Raw genomic sequence first — 16,531 nt, 5'->3', positions numbered from 1 at the left:
GCCAAGAAAAATATGCCAGCCCACGTTCTTGGTGCGTACGTACCACTTCCGTCGCGCCATGGCTGTGGCCGGCAGTGACGATGCTCCAACCACCGGAGGCCACCATGGCGCCAGCGTGCGCCTCCACAGCTACAGACTCCCCACGCCGGCACTCACCGAGCACCTCCTCCTCGACGGCAAGCCGCAGCGGAGCGCGCACTGCCTCGGAGAAGGAGAGCTCCCCTCCGTCTGGCGCCGCCGGAAGCCCAGCGGCGTCGACTGGGCCTCGGTCCGCGGGACGTGCACGGAGTGGATCGCGAACCCGATGAACATCGCGCTGGTGCTGTGGCTGCTCTGCGTCGGCGTCTCCGGCGGCATGTTCGTGCTCCTCCTCCTGGGTCTCCTGGACGGCGCGTTCCCGGCGGCGGCGGACAGGAACCGCTGGATCGAGATCAACAACCAGGTCCTCAACGCGCTCTTCACGCTCATGAGCCTGTACCAGCACCCGGCGCTCTGCCACCACCTCTTCCTGCTCTGCCGCTGGCGCCCCGCCGACGTCGCCGAGCTCCGCGCCGACTACTGCAAGCACGGAGCCGCCGCCGCCGCCGCCGCCGCGCCGCGCCCTGGGGACCGCGCGCACATCGCCGTCGTCGTCGTGCTGCTGCATGTCACCGTCGTCTCCCAGTACGTGCTCTGCGGCCTCTACTGGGGGTACACCAGGACCACGCGCCCGGAGCTCGCCGAGGACAGCTTCTTCGTGCTCGGCATCGTCGCGCCGGTCGCCGCCGCCGTGTACACCGTGTGCAGCCCCTTGGGCAAAGGCGACCGGTGCCACGAGCTCGCCTGCTCCGAACAAGCCTTGTCAGCGGCAACAAAGATGAATCCAACGTCAAGTGGCCACGTCGTGGTGGAGCCTGAGTGGGCCGGTGGCATGCTCGACTGCGGCGGCGAGGCGGCGGCGACCGGGTGCCTCTCGCTGTCGTGCACGTTCTGCGTGTTCGGGTGGAACATGGAGAGGCTGGGCTTCGGCAACGCGTGCGTGCACGCCGTCACGTTCGCGCTCCTCTGCTTCGCGCCGCTCTGGGTGTTCGGCGTCTCGGCGCTGCACATCCACAACGTCGTCATCGGCGACGCCGTGGGCGCCGCCGGCGTGCTGCTGTGCGTGGGCGGCCTGCTCTACGGCGGGTACTGGAGGATCCAGATGCGGAGACGGTTCGGGCTCCCCGGGAGCGCGGCGTGCTGCGGCTCCAAGTCGCTGACGGACTACGCGCGGTGGCTGTTCTGCTGGCCCTGCGCGCTGGCGCAGGAGGTCCGCACGGCGAGCATGTACCACGTCGACGGCGAGGTCTTCTACTCCAAGGTCGTTGACGATGATGATCACGTCGACAGCGGGCAGCCGTTGCTCGCGGTGTCCCCCAAGCATCGTGACGTTTTCAGTGCTGCGGACACGGTTTCAGTGTCACATGCGTCACCGGCAAATGATCATCTGGTTGTTGTTCATGACGAAACGACCATGGCACCACCTCTTCAGGTCGTGGTTGTGCAGGTGGAAGACGAGGGCAGTGTTGTTCGTCACGGGGAGGCGAGCAGTTCTTCTGTTTCGTCATCGGCGACGGCGACGGCGAGCGAGGAAGATGATGTATCGTTATTGGGGGCGAAGTCGAACCGAGAAATGGTGGAAGATGTTGATCATAGTATGTCGTCTGATGAGAGTTGGAGAGTGGAGAAGGTGAAGAGATTGATCAACATGGTCACCCTGGTGTCTCTGCTCATTCTTTTGTACACCAGGGGGATTGTTCTGTAGAGAAGCAGTGGAAATTGGGGATTTATGTTGTGCAGTAGATGCTTCTTTTCTCCACTTTGTTGGTGAAAATAGGATTGCAGGAAGTCGATTCTTTTCTTTATGGAGTTTATTGGTGTGTATATACAGGAACACATACTTGTCACAGAAGTGCACAAGATTTAGATGGAATTGTAGATTTTGTAATAGGGAGTAGTAAAGCCCAGCTGCAATGTGGAAAGTAAAGGCATTTTGTACAGCTTCTTCTGTCTGTATTCGTGTCACCGTGTTTCAAAAAAAGAACAAACTTTACAACAGCTCAATCATTCGCAAGCATATGAACTGTATTTCTGAAAACAGATGAAGGCCAACTAGACATATGTTTGTATAACTTTATCCGGACGTTTTGCAACAGCATTGAAATGGCAAGGAGTATAAGAGACGAAAATGATCGGGCCTGGGCACTATTCAGCTTATTTTTTCTTAGTTCCGTTCGGCTTATCTTAAAATCCGCACTATTCAGCTTGTTTTTCTAGTCGGAACAGTGTTTTTCTCTTACAACAATTCAGCCGAAACAGTATTTTTCAACCAATTCAACCAAGTTTCACCGAGCCGAACGGGGCCATGAACCTGAATTTTTCTTCTGCGCCTATTCATAATTCTGTAAAGAGCAGAGTAGAACACAATAGAGTTGAGTATGTCTACGAATTTATCAGACGCTGGTTTGGCACCTGTTTTTCTGAACTTCTGAAATCTGATTATCTCTATTCATGTTCTTTTTTTTTTTTGTCTAAATCTGAAGATCTACGGAGTAAATGCCACACTGAACTCTGCAACTCTCACATGGTGTGCTGAAAAGCATTTATTACATGTTTCCTCTTTTTTTTTTAGAGAGATTTCCTTATTTGACACAAATGACCCGTTTCTTTCTTGGCCCTCAAAAAATTTTCATTCCGATACAGAGTTCAACTTTCATTCCTTATACGACACTCCGTTGGATTTTCCATCCGTGAACCGTTAACTGCCATGTGAAAAGACGGTTTTGCCCCTGTGGGCCCCACCACCCTTCTCCCTATTCCCTCCTCTCCTCCCTTTCTCCCGACGTGTCCGCAGAGACACTGGAGCATGCCCCTTCCTTCCTCTTCCTCCCTCTCTCTCTTCTGTTCCTCTAGATCTAGCGGCGCAGCGGCCGGGCCCCCGTGACCGCCGCCCTTCGGTGCGGCCGGACCCGCCGGTGCCGGCAACCGCGGGCCCGCGGCCGCTATCCCGCCTCCCCTCTCCCCGCCGTGCGCGCATCTCTCTCTCTCTCTCCTCCCTCCCGACGTGGCCACCCACGCGGGAGGCGCGTCGGCGCAGGCATGGACCCTCTTGGGTGGCGCACCGACGCCGTAAGGGAAGCCCTCGACGCGTCTGGCCTTCGGAGCGGCAACCCTTGCACGGGCGGCCCGAGCGCGTCGGGCCCCTGCGCATGCGGCGCACTGCCGTGGGCGCCCCCCCAGAGCGGCAGCCTCCAGCACGGTCGCCTACGCCACCGCAGGTATGGTCACCGGGAGGAGCCGGTACGCGGCTCGCTACGCCTCCGCTGCTGGGCCCCTGCTCCTCTCTCACTGCGCTGTGTGCGCTGCTCGCTGCCGTAGCCCCTTTGCCATGCGTGGTCACCTCTTCCTCTTCCCCGCCTACGGCTCCGGTCCGTGGCTGGCCCTGTCGGTGGCGCGTCGCCTCTTCTTCTCCGTCGGCGGCGGCGGCGACGCACCTCGGCAGCCGGATCTGCCGGCAGCTCACCCTCTTCTCCTCCTCCTCGGCGGAGGAGGAGGGTGGCGCGGCTCGTCGGAGGAGGGAGGGGGCTCCGGCCGTAGCGGCGGGGACGGCCGGCGGGGGCCGCGACGCACCTACCTTCTCCACCGCCGGCGTGCTGCTTATACGGGCACGGACAGGAGGGAGAAGGGGAGGAGAGGAGGGAGAAAGGTGGTGGGGCCCACAGGGGCAAAATCGTCTTTTCACAGGGCAATTAACGGTTCACGGATAACAAATCCAACGGAGTGTCGTATAAGGAATGAAAGTTGAACTCGGTGTCAAATAGGGAACGGAAATTTTTTAAGGGCCAACAAAGGAACGGGTCATTTGTCCTGGTGTCAAATAAGAAATTCTCTCCTTTTTTTTCCAATGTCCTGATTACATGTTGTCAAACTTATTGTTTTGTTGGTGTACCAAGTCGATTCAAGTAGTCTAGATAGCATCCACACTAATCATGTACTTGGAAGAATGGTCTTTCTCGGTTTCTCCCATACATTTGGACGTAGCTTTGTCCAGTCTGAACGGCCGTAGCTTTCTCGGTTTCTCCCATACATTTGTTCTTCCTCGGTTTCTCCCATACATTTGGACGTAGCTTTGCCTCAACTGAACTTTGACAGCATGCCAAAGTTGATTCACTGATGATATGAATATTCTGCATCATCCAGTATCTTCCTGGAAGTCTGTTATGGCATCAGTAATGCAAGAGCTGCATATCTATGAACCTGAATGTATACACGTGCACTCGAGACTGAATTGAATTGGTCCATTCACTGTGCCTTCCCATCTTGACTTCCCAGTGCTATTCTCTGCTGAAATCTTCTGACTGTTTCAAGCACCAGCAACAAGACCAGGTTGAAGTTTCAGCAGAAACCTGCCAAATTTAACAGGGGTCATGGGTCAATACTGCACTCTTCTACCAGAAAGAATGCACACCAAGCTACTAATCCCTTTCGTTACAGTTAAAATAACCCTAACCAAATCATATCATGCACTGGGTATATATGTTGAACACCTGCAACTAACTAGTACAACTAGTAGCTTCAGATTATGGAAGCTGGAGGGATTACCCTCGCAGCTCTGATGGACAAGGAGAAGCTTGCAACCATGGAGTCACACGAGACATCAGGCAAGCAAGTCGAACCCCATGGCAAGGCGAAGATGGAGAGGTTCCTGGACTTCCTCAGGGCGGCGCCTTCCAAGGACCTATGGCTGCACCGCTTCGGGGTCAACGCTCCGCAAGCCGTGCTCCGACGCGTCGCCACCGTCAGCGCGCGCACTGCCGCCTACGCACCGGCAGCCTACGCCCGCCTCTTATCCCTCCGCGCGCCGGCGTTCGTGCGCACCGTGGACTGGCGCGCCCTGCGCGCCAGGTGCAAGGCCTGGGCGAGGCGCCCCACGAACGCGGCGCTGCTCGTGTGGCTCGCCTTCGTCGTCGCGGGCGTCGCGTTCGTGTTCCTGCTCATGACGGGGGCGCTCAACTCCGCGGTGCCCGACGCGTCCCGGCGGCGGCGGTGGACGGAGGTGGCCAACCAGGTGCTCAACGCGCTCTTCACCATCATGTGCGTGTACCAGCACCCGCGGCTCTTCCACCACCTCGCGCTCCTGCTCCGGTGGCGCGACGCCGACGCCGCCGAGCTACGCGGCGTCTACTGCAAGAACGCCGCCGCCGGCCCACGGCGGGAGCGTCTCCACGTCGCCGTCGTGCTGCTGCTGCTCCACGCCACGTGCTTCGCGCAGTACGCCTACTGCACGCTCTTCTGGGCGTTCAGCAGCGAGACGCGCCCCGACTGGGCCGTCAACTTCTGCATGGGGTTCGGGCTCGCCGCCCCCGTCGCCGCCGCGCTCTACATGGTGTACGGCCCGCTCGGCAGAAGGATCGTGCAGCTCCCGGAGGTGTCCACCGACAACGACGATGAGACCGTCGCGGTGAAAGACGCGGTGATGGCCAACGAGGAGGCACAGTGCAGCAGCGGTAGCAGAGTGGCGGTCGCCAGGCCGGAGTGGGCCGGCGGGCTGTTCGACCTCGCCGACGACCCGACGGTGGCGGCGCTGTCCCTGACCTGCGCGTTCTGCGTGTTCGGGTGGAACATGGAGCGCATGGGCATGGGCAACATGTACGTGCACGTCTTCACGTTCGCGCTCCTCTGCGCCGCGCCGGTGCTGGTGTTCGCCGTCGCCGCGCTCAACATCCAAGACCCCACGCTGGGGTACCTCGTCGGCGCCACGGGGGCGCTGCTCTCCGTGCTCGGCCTCACGTACGGGGGCTTCTGGCGCGCGCAGATGCGGAGGCGATTCGGGCTGCCGGCCGACCGGTCCATGTGCGGCGGCCGGCCGGCCGTGGCAGACTATGTCAAGTGGCTGTTCTGTGCGCCGTGCGCGCTGGCACAGGAGGTCAGGACGGGCAACCTGTACGACGTGGAGGATGGCAGCCTGTACCACGTGAGGTGCAGTGAGGAGGACGCGGCGGCGGCGGAGAAGCCGGCAATGGCGCCTCTGGAGAGGGAGGGGTGCGTCGCGCCATTGACGGTCGACAAGGCACACGATGGTATTGAGTGTGTAGTTACCGTTGACCCGCCGGCGCTGGTGAGGATTTAACAACAGAAGAAAAAGTGAACATGCACGGATGTACAAAAGGTGATGTAATGTGTTTTGGCTTGTACATGAATTTCTTTAGGAAAAATTTCAATTCAAGTGTTTTGCACACCAATCTAAGAGGCATATTTGGTAGAATCATAACCATAGAATACGACGCTAATCGAAATGCACACATTTGTCTCATACACTGTGGGAACGGTGAGAAGAGATATTTTACATCCTAGAGGGGAGTCGGCAACTGAAGGTGTGTGCAACAGTGAGGATGGCGGCAGCCCGCGAGACTTTTTCTCCATGGTATTTGTCGCCAACGTCCGATGGCTCGTGCTTGCCTCGTCATCGGCTATTTCGGTGCCGACAACGACTAGATTAGGTTGGATCTATGGTGCAAAGCCCCTTGGTGGTGCGTCCCCTGCAGGATTAGCCCGGATTTGCTTGGAGGCGAGCCCGGATTTGCTTGAGGGTGGCACCTAGGTGTTGTGGACCCTGCAGCGTGGTTTCGGAGGCAGGCTACGACGTGACTTGTGGTGCGACAACGTTATGGCTTGAAGACGGCGGTAGTGCAACGCTGCGATGGGTTCCCCTCGATGCTGGTGTCTTGCGTGCTGACGAGGCCTACCATGGCGTTCGAAGGTGGCTTAGCATTCAGTAGTGCGCGGGCGAGGATATGATGTCTACGAAGCTGCTGGGCTGGGACGCTCCATTTCATTTTGGAGCATCTCGCGGTGGTCGGCGATGGCTAGACTGGCAGTGGTCCTCGGCGACCAGCGCTACAGTGCGCAGTGCTATGTAGATGTTTCTGCACCTTGGTTCTCCATTATATTCTACGTTTGTGGCATCGGTAGATGTTGTTCCCCTCCTAAAGGATTCGCTGCGAAATCACCGCCATGTATTTGTTATGGTGGTTACGAGGTTTCGCCATGGATTTGAGGAAGAGATGGTGGAGGGCAACGGGAAAGAATGGCAGTGGGAGGAGTGACCGAGAGCCTGATCTTGTGTTCGCTTGCGTAGTCACCGCCGGGTGAGCAAGGAAACGAAAAAAAAAATGAAAAAAACTAGGGTTTCTAGAATGGGCTTTGCACTTTATACTGGGGAAGATATCATTGGGCTTTTGTACTCTATACTAGGCTAGAAATTTAAATTGGGCCGAAATTATTTGGCCAATTTGGTTTATCTCGGACCTCACCGAATTGGACGAAATTCGGTGAGATTCGGGGCCGTCACTTTCTTTGTGTGCGTATCAGATTTTTTTTTTTTTTGCTAAATAAAACAGATTTTCTTTTTATATATTTGTACGTTTTTTTCTCTATTTTGTATATATCTGGCGTGCTCTTATTGTTGGCTTTTGAAAAAAAAAAGTTTAAATAAGTGGACAACTAAGATTTATTTCGTGAAGAATTTGATTTTTTTTTTGATTATATAGATCCCCGCCGCAAGCCGTCTCGGCCCGCCTAGCCGGCTCTGTCTCCCTCTCCCTCTCCCTCTCCACTCTCGGCCGCTGCATCGCCGCGTGCCATCTCGGCGGCCCTCCCGCTCCGCTGCGAGGTCCGACGCCGACCTCGCCTCCCTGGCGAGATCCACCGTCCTCCTTTTCCACTCCCCGATCCCCACTATCCTCGAGGCGGACGAGGAAGAGCGCCAGCAGGACGACAAGGCGCCAGCGGGCCTCGGTCGCCTCCTCGATGGCCGCTACGGCAACAGCCACGGCGGCAGCTGGAGATGCTCTAACGAAAAAATCATTTCGTTTGGCGCTTTTATGTCGGCCGCCGTCGCCGACGAGGCCATCCGCCGTGTCCTCCTCACAGGCGTCAGCCCCAGCAGCCACCTCCCACCGCTCACCGTCAAGCTCATCCACGGCCGCCTCCTCCGCCTGGACCTCCTCCTCACCGACCTATCGCAGCTCCTTCTCCGCGCTGTTTCTTCCTGCGGCCTGCACCTCCACGCCCTCCGCCTCCACTCCCTCCTTCCCAACCCATCCCACCTCACCTTCCCCTTCGCGATCAAGGCCGCCTCCCGGCTCCCCGACCCACTCTCTGCCGGCGTGCAACTCCATGCCCGCTCCCTCAAGCTCCCCTCCCACTCCAACCCCCACGTCCTCACCTCCCTCCTCAACCTGTACGCGAAATGCGGCCGTTTGCTCGACGCCCAGAAGACGTTCGACGAAATGCCCCACCCCAGCACCGTCTCCTGGACCGCGCTCATCACCGCGTACATGGACGCGGGGCGCGCTCAGGAAGCCGTCGGAGTTGCAAGGAGGGCGTTCGCGAGTGGCATGCGCCCTGACAGCTTCACGGCAGTGCGGGTCCTAACCGCGTGCGCTCGGGTCGCTGATTTGGTGAATGGGGAGGCTGTGTGGAGGGTGGCAGAGCAGGAGGGGATTGCTGGGAACGTGTTTGTGGCAACTGCGGCGTTGGACTTGTATGTCAAGTGTGGGGAAATGGACAAGGCTAGGGAAGTGTTTGACAAGATGAAGAGCAAGGATGTGGTGGCTTGGGCCGCAATGGTTGGGGGATACGCCTCCAATAGGCATCCCCAGGAGGCTCTGGAACTGTTCTTTGCAATGCAGGTGGAGGGAATAAGACCAGATTGTTATACAGTGCTGGGGCGCTCTCAGCATGCACAAGGTTAGGTGCATTGGATTTGGAACGGAGAGTAGTTGGGATGCTGCACTGGGATGAGGTTCTTGACAACCCGTCCTGGGTACTGCACTGATTGATATGTATGCCAAGTGCGGGAACACAGGTGAGGCGTGGATGGTGTTCCAGCAGATGAGGAAGAGAGATATCATTGTTTGGAATGCAATGATCTTGGGGCTCGGCATGACTGGCCACGAGAAGATTGCCTTTGCGCTTGTTGGCCAGATGAAAAAGTCAGGCATGACACTGAATGATAATACCTTCATGGGATTGCTCTGCAGCTGTACACATAGTGGCCTTGTAAAAGATGGCAGCGCTATTTTCGTAACATGAGTCAGTTGTACCACATAAGCCCTAAGATTGAGCATTATGGTTGTATGGTTGACCTGCTCAGTCGTGCGGGGTTGCTGGAGGAGGCTCATCAGTTAATTGAAGACATGCCAATGGAGGCAAATGCTGTTGTATGGGGAGCACTCCTTGGTGGTTGCAAGATCCATCGGAACGCTGACCTTGCTGAACATGTGTTGAAGCAGCTCATTCGATTGGAGCCATGGAATTCTGGAAATTATGTCATGCTTTCTAACATATACTCTAACAGTGGAAGATGCTGCAAAGCTCAGGTTGGAAATGAAGGCAAAGGGGGTTGAGAAGGTCCCTGCATCTAGCTGGGTTGAACTTGATGGTAAGGTCCACGAGTTCCATGTTGGAGACAAATCACATCCCCTCTCAGATAAAATCTATGCAAAGCTCGATCAATTAGGCATGGAAATGAAGGCCATGGGTTATAAACCAACTACTGAGGTGGTGATGTTTGACATTGAAAATGAGGAGAAGGAACACACGCTTGTGCATCACAGTGAGAAAATTGCCAATGCATTCAGCCTCCTTACTACTGAACCAGGATAGACCATTAGGGTCACCAAAAACCTCCGAGTTTGCAGTGACTGCCACACTGCCATCAAGCTCATATCGAGGATAACCTGTCGCGAAATTATTGTTCGAGATAACAATCGATTTCATTGCTTTAGAGATGGCTATTGCTCTTGCAATGACTATTGGTAGTATACAGATGGTTTCTTTTTGCAATATTGGACAGTATCTAGAGTTGGAGCATCTGCATTTTCATCTGATGTAAAAGGGAAAATTGGTCTGGTAGCATTGAAAGATCGCCGTATTCGGAAAATACCATCGAAACTTTGCCGTTCCGTAAAATACCATCGAAAGAATGCAACGTCACCTGGATATAACATTCCGTCACATTTGGAGCAAACGCCGTCGCCTCCGTCAAGCTCCTCCCCTTCTCCTTCCTGAGGTGAGTGCGGCCGCAGCCTCGGCTCCAGGTAGGGGCCCTGTGGCGGCGAGCTCCGGCCTTGGGCTGCTGCGGGAAAAATCATGGGCTGGTCTGGCGCACGCCGTCGACGCCTCGATGCGCGCCACGATCTCGGGCATCGCCGGCCGCTGGTCCGGGGCGGGCTCAGTGCAGTCCATGGCCAGTCGCAGCATCTCCACCATCTCCTCCTCGGGTACCGGGTGCCTGAGCAGCTCCATGTCGAACACCTCGGACGTCCACTCCTTCACCACGGAGCGCGCCCACCACGGGAGGTCCACGCCTTCGTCGTGCAGCACCGCGTGCGTCGGCGCCTTCTCCGTCAGCAGCTCCAGGAGCAACATGCCGAAGTTGTCCACGTTGGCCTTCTGCGACACCCGGCGCGGGTCCGCCACAACTTCGGGCGCACGGTACGCTGGTACCCCGCGACGCGGGCCGTCGGCGCGCCCGCGGGGCCGACGAGGTGCGTGAGCCCATGTTCGGCCACGCGCGCGTCCACGGTGCGGTTGAGGAGGATGTTGGAGGACTTGATGTTGTCGTGCGTGGCCATGGAGCCCGTCGTGTGGATGTACTCAAGGCCAGCGCGATGTGCCTCCTCGACTCCTAGCTCAGCGGCGACCGGCTGGAGCCGTGGTTGCCTGCAATTAGGAACCCCGTCGGTCAACAAAACAGAGAGGGGTCGCAGTCGCAGGTCGCTTGACAAGAACAGAGCACGGACCGTGAAGCATGGAGGAAAGACTGCCCATGGCCACGAACTCGATCGTACACCATGAGCTTCTCTCGTCCTTGCTGAAGTAGTAGGCCTGCAGCCTGCAGGAGCACGACGTTGGGATGGTCGATCCCACCGATGGCCGCGACCTTGTCCCGGAACTCAGCGCTCCGGCAACGAAGTCTCCTTGAGGCGCTTCACCGCCATGACCGGCCCAGACTTGATCGCGGCCTTGTACGTGGTACCATACGTGCCCTTGCCAAGAACCTCGGCGGACGCGCGCAGCAGGTCCTCGAGGTCGTAGGGCTGAGGAATCCTACCGAAGCAGAAAAGCTTCTTCCGTCCCGCGGCTGCAGCCGTGACAGCTGGCCGGACTGAAGGCAGTGGCAGCGGTGGTTGCGCGTCTGAGACACGTAGAGTGTAGTCATTGGGGCTCATTGCCTCTTTGCTGTGCAGGGCCAGCTCCGCCACGGCTCGCCGAAGTCGCCTCCGCCCGAGCTGCACCGCACCAGCCCGCGATTCCGCCCGCAGCAGCCAGACGCCGGAGCTCGCTGCCATGGCCCCCCGCCTGGAGCAGAGGCAGCGGCCGCGCTCACCTCAGGAAGGAAAAGGGGACGAGCTTGACGGAGGCGACGGCGTTTGCTCCAAACGTGACGGAATGCTATATCCAGGTGACCTTGCATTCTTTCGATGGTATTTTACGGAGCGGCAAAATTTCGATGGTATTTTCTGGATACGGCGACCAATTTTCCCGATGTAAAACTGTAGTCAGCTAGAGCTGGGACTGGAGCATAGTTACTAGCACAATGCATGGCAGATTGGTATGTAGTTCCCTTTCCATTCATTTCGTTGAAAGGAATTGATAGTTTTCTGATTTCTGCTCTTGTATTTTATTTGTAATCTACTTCAGAAATTAAAATGGCCAAGATACTGCTTAATTTTATGCTTTCCCCTCTCTGTTTGTGTCAGATTGTGAATAAAGGGCTTAGGCATCGTAAATGGTTTTATATTAAATACATTTTATTTCTCAAGGGTGTTGCCACCCATTGAACTGCGATTTTTTAAAACTATATTGCCTGTTTTATATTCTTTTACTCTAAAACCGATGCCATTTCACATGTCAAGTTTCTACAATGTGTGTTGCTTTCAGATGCTGGTATTTCAGACATTTGGTTTCTATAGGGTTGGTTGTAATGGCATGTAGGAGCAAACCCTATAGACAGCATTTTCATCATGCACTATGCAGTTTACTGAGCAGGGTAAAAATGATTGGAACCCTATAGACAGCATTTTCATCATGCACTATGCATGATTCAAATAAACCATGTATACGAGTAGGATCACAATGGTGTAACTTTGGCCAGCATTTTCATCATATTATAGCTCTTCCTTTTTTTCTTTTTGGTTTGCAACAGTTCATTTAATGCGTAAACTGCATAGTGCATGATTCCAATCATTTTTTTAATTATGCTATTATTGTATTTTTTTGTGAATTAAGCTCCATCAGTAAACCTGAATGGTACTGTGTCTTGCATTTAATTCTGTAGTTTTTATGAGCTTATGATCTATAAAAAATTCGAAGGTAATCTACAATAGCAGTTCTAGTAGTATTTTATCCAACTTCTACTGAAATTTGAAACAAAATAAGTACTGTGCTAAATAAATTTATGATATATAAGGATTATCACGCTAGTTAGAGTACTTATATCCAGCTTTGTCAAGGCTTCTTTGAAGAGCATTAACTGTCTGATAATCCCTATCAGTGCGTGCTTGAGTTATTGCAATCACCATCTCATGCACTTCCGGTGGCACATCTGTGGACTCCCTTGGGTCTGCTGTGTCAACATAAGCAGTAAGCCATCACCATCTCCAATGCACTTGTTATGGACCTGGCAATAGTTGCAAGAGATGAGGCAATGATTAGCTAATGTTAATTCAAGGCATTGTTTAGAAACTTGGTGTTGCCAGTAAGCCTTTCTTTGTAGTGGTTAAACATATATATATTATCTGACCGGCAAAGTATTCAGCACAAACTGCACTCCCTCTGGTGGCGGCGTCGGGTGATGGTTTGAGTCTGGTACAGGGAGTGATGCGGTCGGTAGATTGTAAAATGAAAATATATCCTGAGGAGAAAACAGCATTACAGAAAAAATGAACATCTATAGCCATTGGTGAGAATAATAACTTTGCGATTTGAGGTGTCGGGAAAGAATTGCTTCTCGATAGAATGAGTTAAACATATATATGATGGAATGCTAAAGAAGCAAGCGCTGGTAAGGTTCCTGCCCCGACCAGCTTTCAGTGGTCTAATCTAGTTATACAGATAGATAGCTACCTCCAAATCTGCTCTCTGGATCCTGGTAAGAGCAGTTTCAGTTTGTGTTTTTGGTGGGGTTTTCATATCCAGGGACGAAGCTAGGAAAAAATTTAGGAGGGGCTAAACAACGGCAATTAGCAAGAAAAGAGGTTCAGCAAATCTCAGTCCTTCCTATCTGTACATCTACAGCTGAAATTTCAGAGAGCGGCTCTACGGGGCTTCGCTTGCTCGCGAGCGGTAGGGGGGGCTGGAGCCCCCCTAGCCCCACCGCTGGCTCCGTGCCTGTTCATATCCTTGTATGCCTCTGCCATGTCCTTGTACCTGTGTTTTTTGTGCAAATAGAGATATAATGCAATTCCTTTACTTTTTCAATTTGAAATAGAACTTGTATTGATTCTGCTTGTCTCAGAATCCATCTTATACATTAGAAAAGAAAGATGTTAATTATATGCTACACACATATGCTTTCTTACTTGACATACTAGAATGCGTGCTGTTAGCTTTGTTAGGTTGTCACCACAGAAGCAACAATATTTGGATACGTCACTTGAAAAGTGAAAACTATACCAGTTAGATTTCTTATCAAGTTTACTCTATGGTATATTATATTTTCAATAAGTTTGCTAGCATATAACTAGAAAAATCAACGTTCAAATACGTTACTAGAAACCTTGTTGATGTCCTACATCACAAGTAAAACTAAATCAAGGTAGTGCGCAGCTCAAATAAAACTAGTGCACATTTCAAAGAAGTTAATGTCTTGACAAAGCTGATGTATATTTGGACTCTCAGCTCTTAACAACATTAGTTAAGAACTGAAAGTATTTCTTCCGCCCATTGTTTGTTGGTACCTTTTTGTTAGAATTAAGCAAGCAAAAGCTTTGCTCATCTGTGTTATATTTGATAAGTTCGGAGGTTGCAAATCTTAAGAAATGCCAAAATTAAAGCATTTGAGTGATTCCCTTGAAACTTAAGTCAATTTGAAAACGACCCCCAACTTATAAAATCCAACTCCGTACTGGAACTCTTTTTTTTTGGTGCTATGGTAAAGACGACGATAACAACAACAACATAACCTTTCAGTCCCAAGCAAGTTATGGTAAAAACTAACTGTATCGAATAATTATGAGGGGAATGGAAGCACATTTGCTATCAGTACGTACACAGAATCAATGTGCAAATATTAGAAAAAACATCAGCCGCATATATAAGCTTTTCAAAAGTTCTCTCCCTACCATTTAATTTGTGCTTTCTTGGATGATGTGACATGCCGTTTGAGCCCTTCAGGAATCTGAAAAGATGACAGAGACAAAACAAAATTCCCTTTGTTATATGCAAGTCTTTCCCTTTGTTATGCAAATTAAATCTCATTTTAGGAAAAGAAGGGGGGGAATTGGGGGCAAAGGAAATTAATCTAATTGCCATGACATGGCATCAAAATCTTAAGATTTGCAACTGTTTCCATACAGTAATATTCTAGCAGTCACAATATCCCTACTGCTGCAGCATATTAGTAGATATTATTGATTCATTGGCTGCCATATACATCAGCACGTCAAAGAAAATAGAGATCAGAAATATGAAACTTGGCCTACAAAGATGCGAAAGCAAATTAAGATCCAATGTTTGGTTTACAACGTCTCCTCTGCAGAACTTACGCAGTCATGCACGTGCAACCGAAAACACTCAGTGAATAAAATGTAGCATGAAAAGTGCCCGTCTTAGCAACTTGAGATTTGCAGCTCATGTACATTAATTATGTTTAAAACAAAACAACCAAACTGTATCACGGCAAAGTTTACAGTGTAGAGCATTATGTATTTATGTTCATGTCTTTATTGTAAAGAGTAGAAAAGGCCAAATGTTCAGAGAAGTTGCAAGAGCGAGGTAAACTAGTCATGTTTGCATCCAAAAAAATTTAACACAAGCGCACATCACACAGTGCAGGAAACTAAACCTTCTCCTCCTAGCTAGCAGACCAAAATAATCCTAGATTAAAAAAAACTCAATTTTGCATAGGTTGGCATCCATTTCATTCATAATATCACTTGGAAAATTCACTAGTAATGTACTGAAAGCAGGTACAGGCGTAGTGGGTTGCATGTTTACCATGGGCGCGGATTCGATGTTGAGCTGCAGGTCGTGGGCCAGGGAGGCGGTGGCCGCCGGCGTGACGCTGACGCCTCCATGGATGGGACTTAGAGACTGCTGACGAGGCCGAGAGGCTTGTGCAGGCTCATCCTCCCACCTAGAGGCTGTACGGTAGTAGGGGTAGTAATCATCATCATCATCACCATGGCCATGGTCATGGTCTCTTCCCGTTAGGCACCTGATCGATGATGTTTCCCATGGAGACGATGGAGATGGATCCTTTCCCTTCGTTCCCCTGCCTTTCCTTCTTCGATTCCTGCCTTCCTTCTTCGATTCGAGCTCTCTCCTGTGGGGACTAGTCACTCGATCTCTGCAAAGCACCTGCTTCCTCCACTTCACTTCTAAAGCTGCCAGAGGTGAGGAGGAAGCTGCTGGTTGGACCGGCCTTGTATGAGCGGTAAGTGGTTGTTCTCTTTCTGTGTGTTTGGTTTAGGACTGTTGGGATGGATCCAACTCAATTTTTTTGATGGGATAAACCAATTTCGTGTTTGGTCTGAGGGTCGGAGCCGTTTCAGTTTTTTGTTTGGTACGTGGAATGGAGCAGATTTGGATGAATGGGACGGTTAACTCCGTTAGTTGCTACGTATATGGGACCCAGCTGTCAGCGGCTTGTCTCCTTCTTCCACCTCCCATCGCGACGCACGGCTCTGCCCGACTGGCGCGCTCCGTACCGCGCCGCCCCGCCCCGCTCTGGCGTCCACATCTGAGCTCCAACGGAGGAAGCCGCGCCATGGATAAGCTGCTTATCTCGCGGCCCCAACGGAGGAAGCAGCGCTGTCCCATGCACGCTCCCTGGACGGCGGCCCCCGGCCCCGATGGCCTAGCACCCGCGCTCGCTCCCAGACGACGACCCCGACGGAGGAAGCCGCGCCCTCGACGGCGGCCCCCGCCCGATGGAGGAGCGTCGCGCCCTCAACGATGGCCTTGCGCCGGAGGAAAGCCCTACTCGAGTCGACGGCGGCCGGCGATGGAGGAAAGCCGCACGGCCTAGCACCCGCGCCGCCTTGCGCTCGCGCGACCGAAGCAGACGGCGTCCACTCAGTTGGTCCCCTCGATTTGGAGGTACCCGCATCTTTGGGGAATACGCCAACTCGGGTCGATCTCGTTCCACACATCCCCCATCAACCTAGTGATTCTCACTTCTGAATATTTCTAATAGGAGTCAAAGAACAATTCCTGAGCTTAGGAAGATTTAAGCTAGTAAGTGGTAACCAAATCAGATTTTGGGGGGACGTTTGGTCGGGAA

At 53.0% G+C, this 16,531-nt stretch overlaps 2 protein-coding genes, 1 long non-coding RNA gene and 2 pseudogenes across 4 annotated transcripts; 3 read left to right on the top strand and 2 right to left on the bottom strand.

Moving 5' to 3' along the window:
* LOC136502596 (uncharacterized) lies at positions 1-1,783 on the top strand. The gene has a single exon (XM_066497845.1). The coding sequence runs from the start codon at positions 59-61 to the stop codon at positions 1,781-1,783; it is 1,725 nt and encodes a 574-aa protein (XP_066353942.1). The 5' UTR covers positions 1-58.
* Positions 1,784-4,600: 2,817 nt separating this feature from the next.
* Positions 4,601-6,148, top strand: LOC136502663 (uncharacterized). Its single transcript, XM_066497908.1, has one exon. It carries the CDS (start codon positions 4,601-4,603, stop codon positions 6,146-6,148), a length of 1,548 nt encoding a protein of 515 aa, XP_066354005.1.
* A 1,663-nt stretch (positions 6,149-7,811) lies between these two features.
* On the top strand, positions 7,812-9,956 carry LOC136506134 (putative pentatricopeptide repeat-containing protein At3g08820; annotated as a pseudogene).
* A 109-nt stretch (positions 9,957-10,065) lies between these two features.
* LOC136502994 (probable inactive receptor kinase RLK902) lies at positions 10,066-11,375 on the bottom strand (annotated as a pseudogene).
* Positions 11,376-12,453: 1,078 nt separating this feature from the next.
* On the bottom strand, positions 12,454-15,720 carry LOC136504305 (uncharacterized). 2 transcript variants are annotated; one of them, XR_010770847.1, is made up of 4 exons: positions 15,244-15,720; positions 14,370-14,425; positions 12,830-12,940; positions 12,454-12,706 (listed from the first exon to the last, which is right to left on the bottom strand). It is a non-coding gene; the product is annotated as an uncharacterized lncRNA (long non-coding RNA). The 2 variants fall into 2 exon arrangements; XR_010770846.1 differs by having other exon boundaries at positions 12,454-12,940.
* Between the last annotated feature and the right edge of the window lie 811 nt (positions 15,721-16,531).

This window comes from Miscanthus floridulus, chromosome 14 (assembly GCF_019320115.1).
Source record: "Miscanthus floridulus cultivar M001 chromosome 14, ASM1932011v1, whole genome shotgun sequence".
Taxonomy (NCBI): Eukaryota; Viridiplantae; Streptophyta; class Magnoliopsida; order Poales; family Poaceae; genus Miscanthus; species Miscanthus floridulus.
This window is presented reverse-complemented; position numbering and strand designations above follow the sequence as displayed.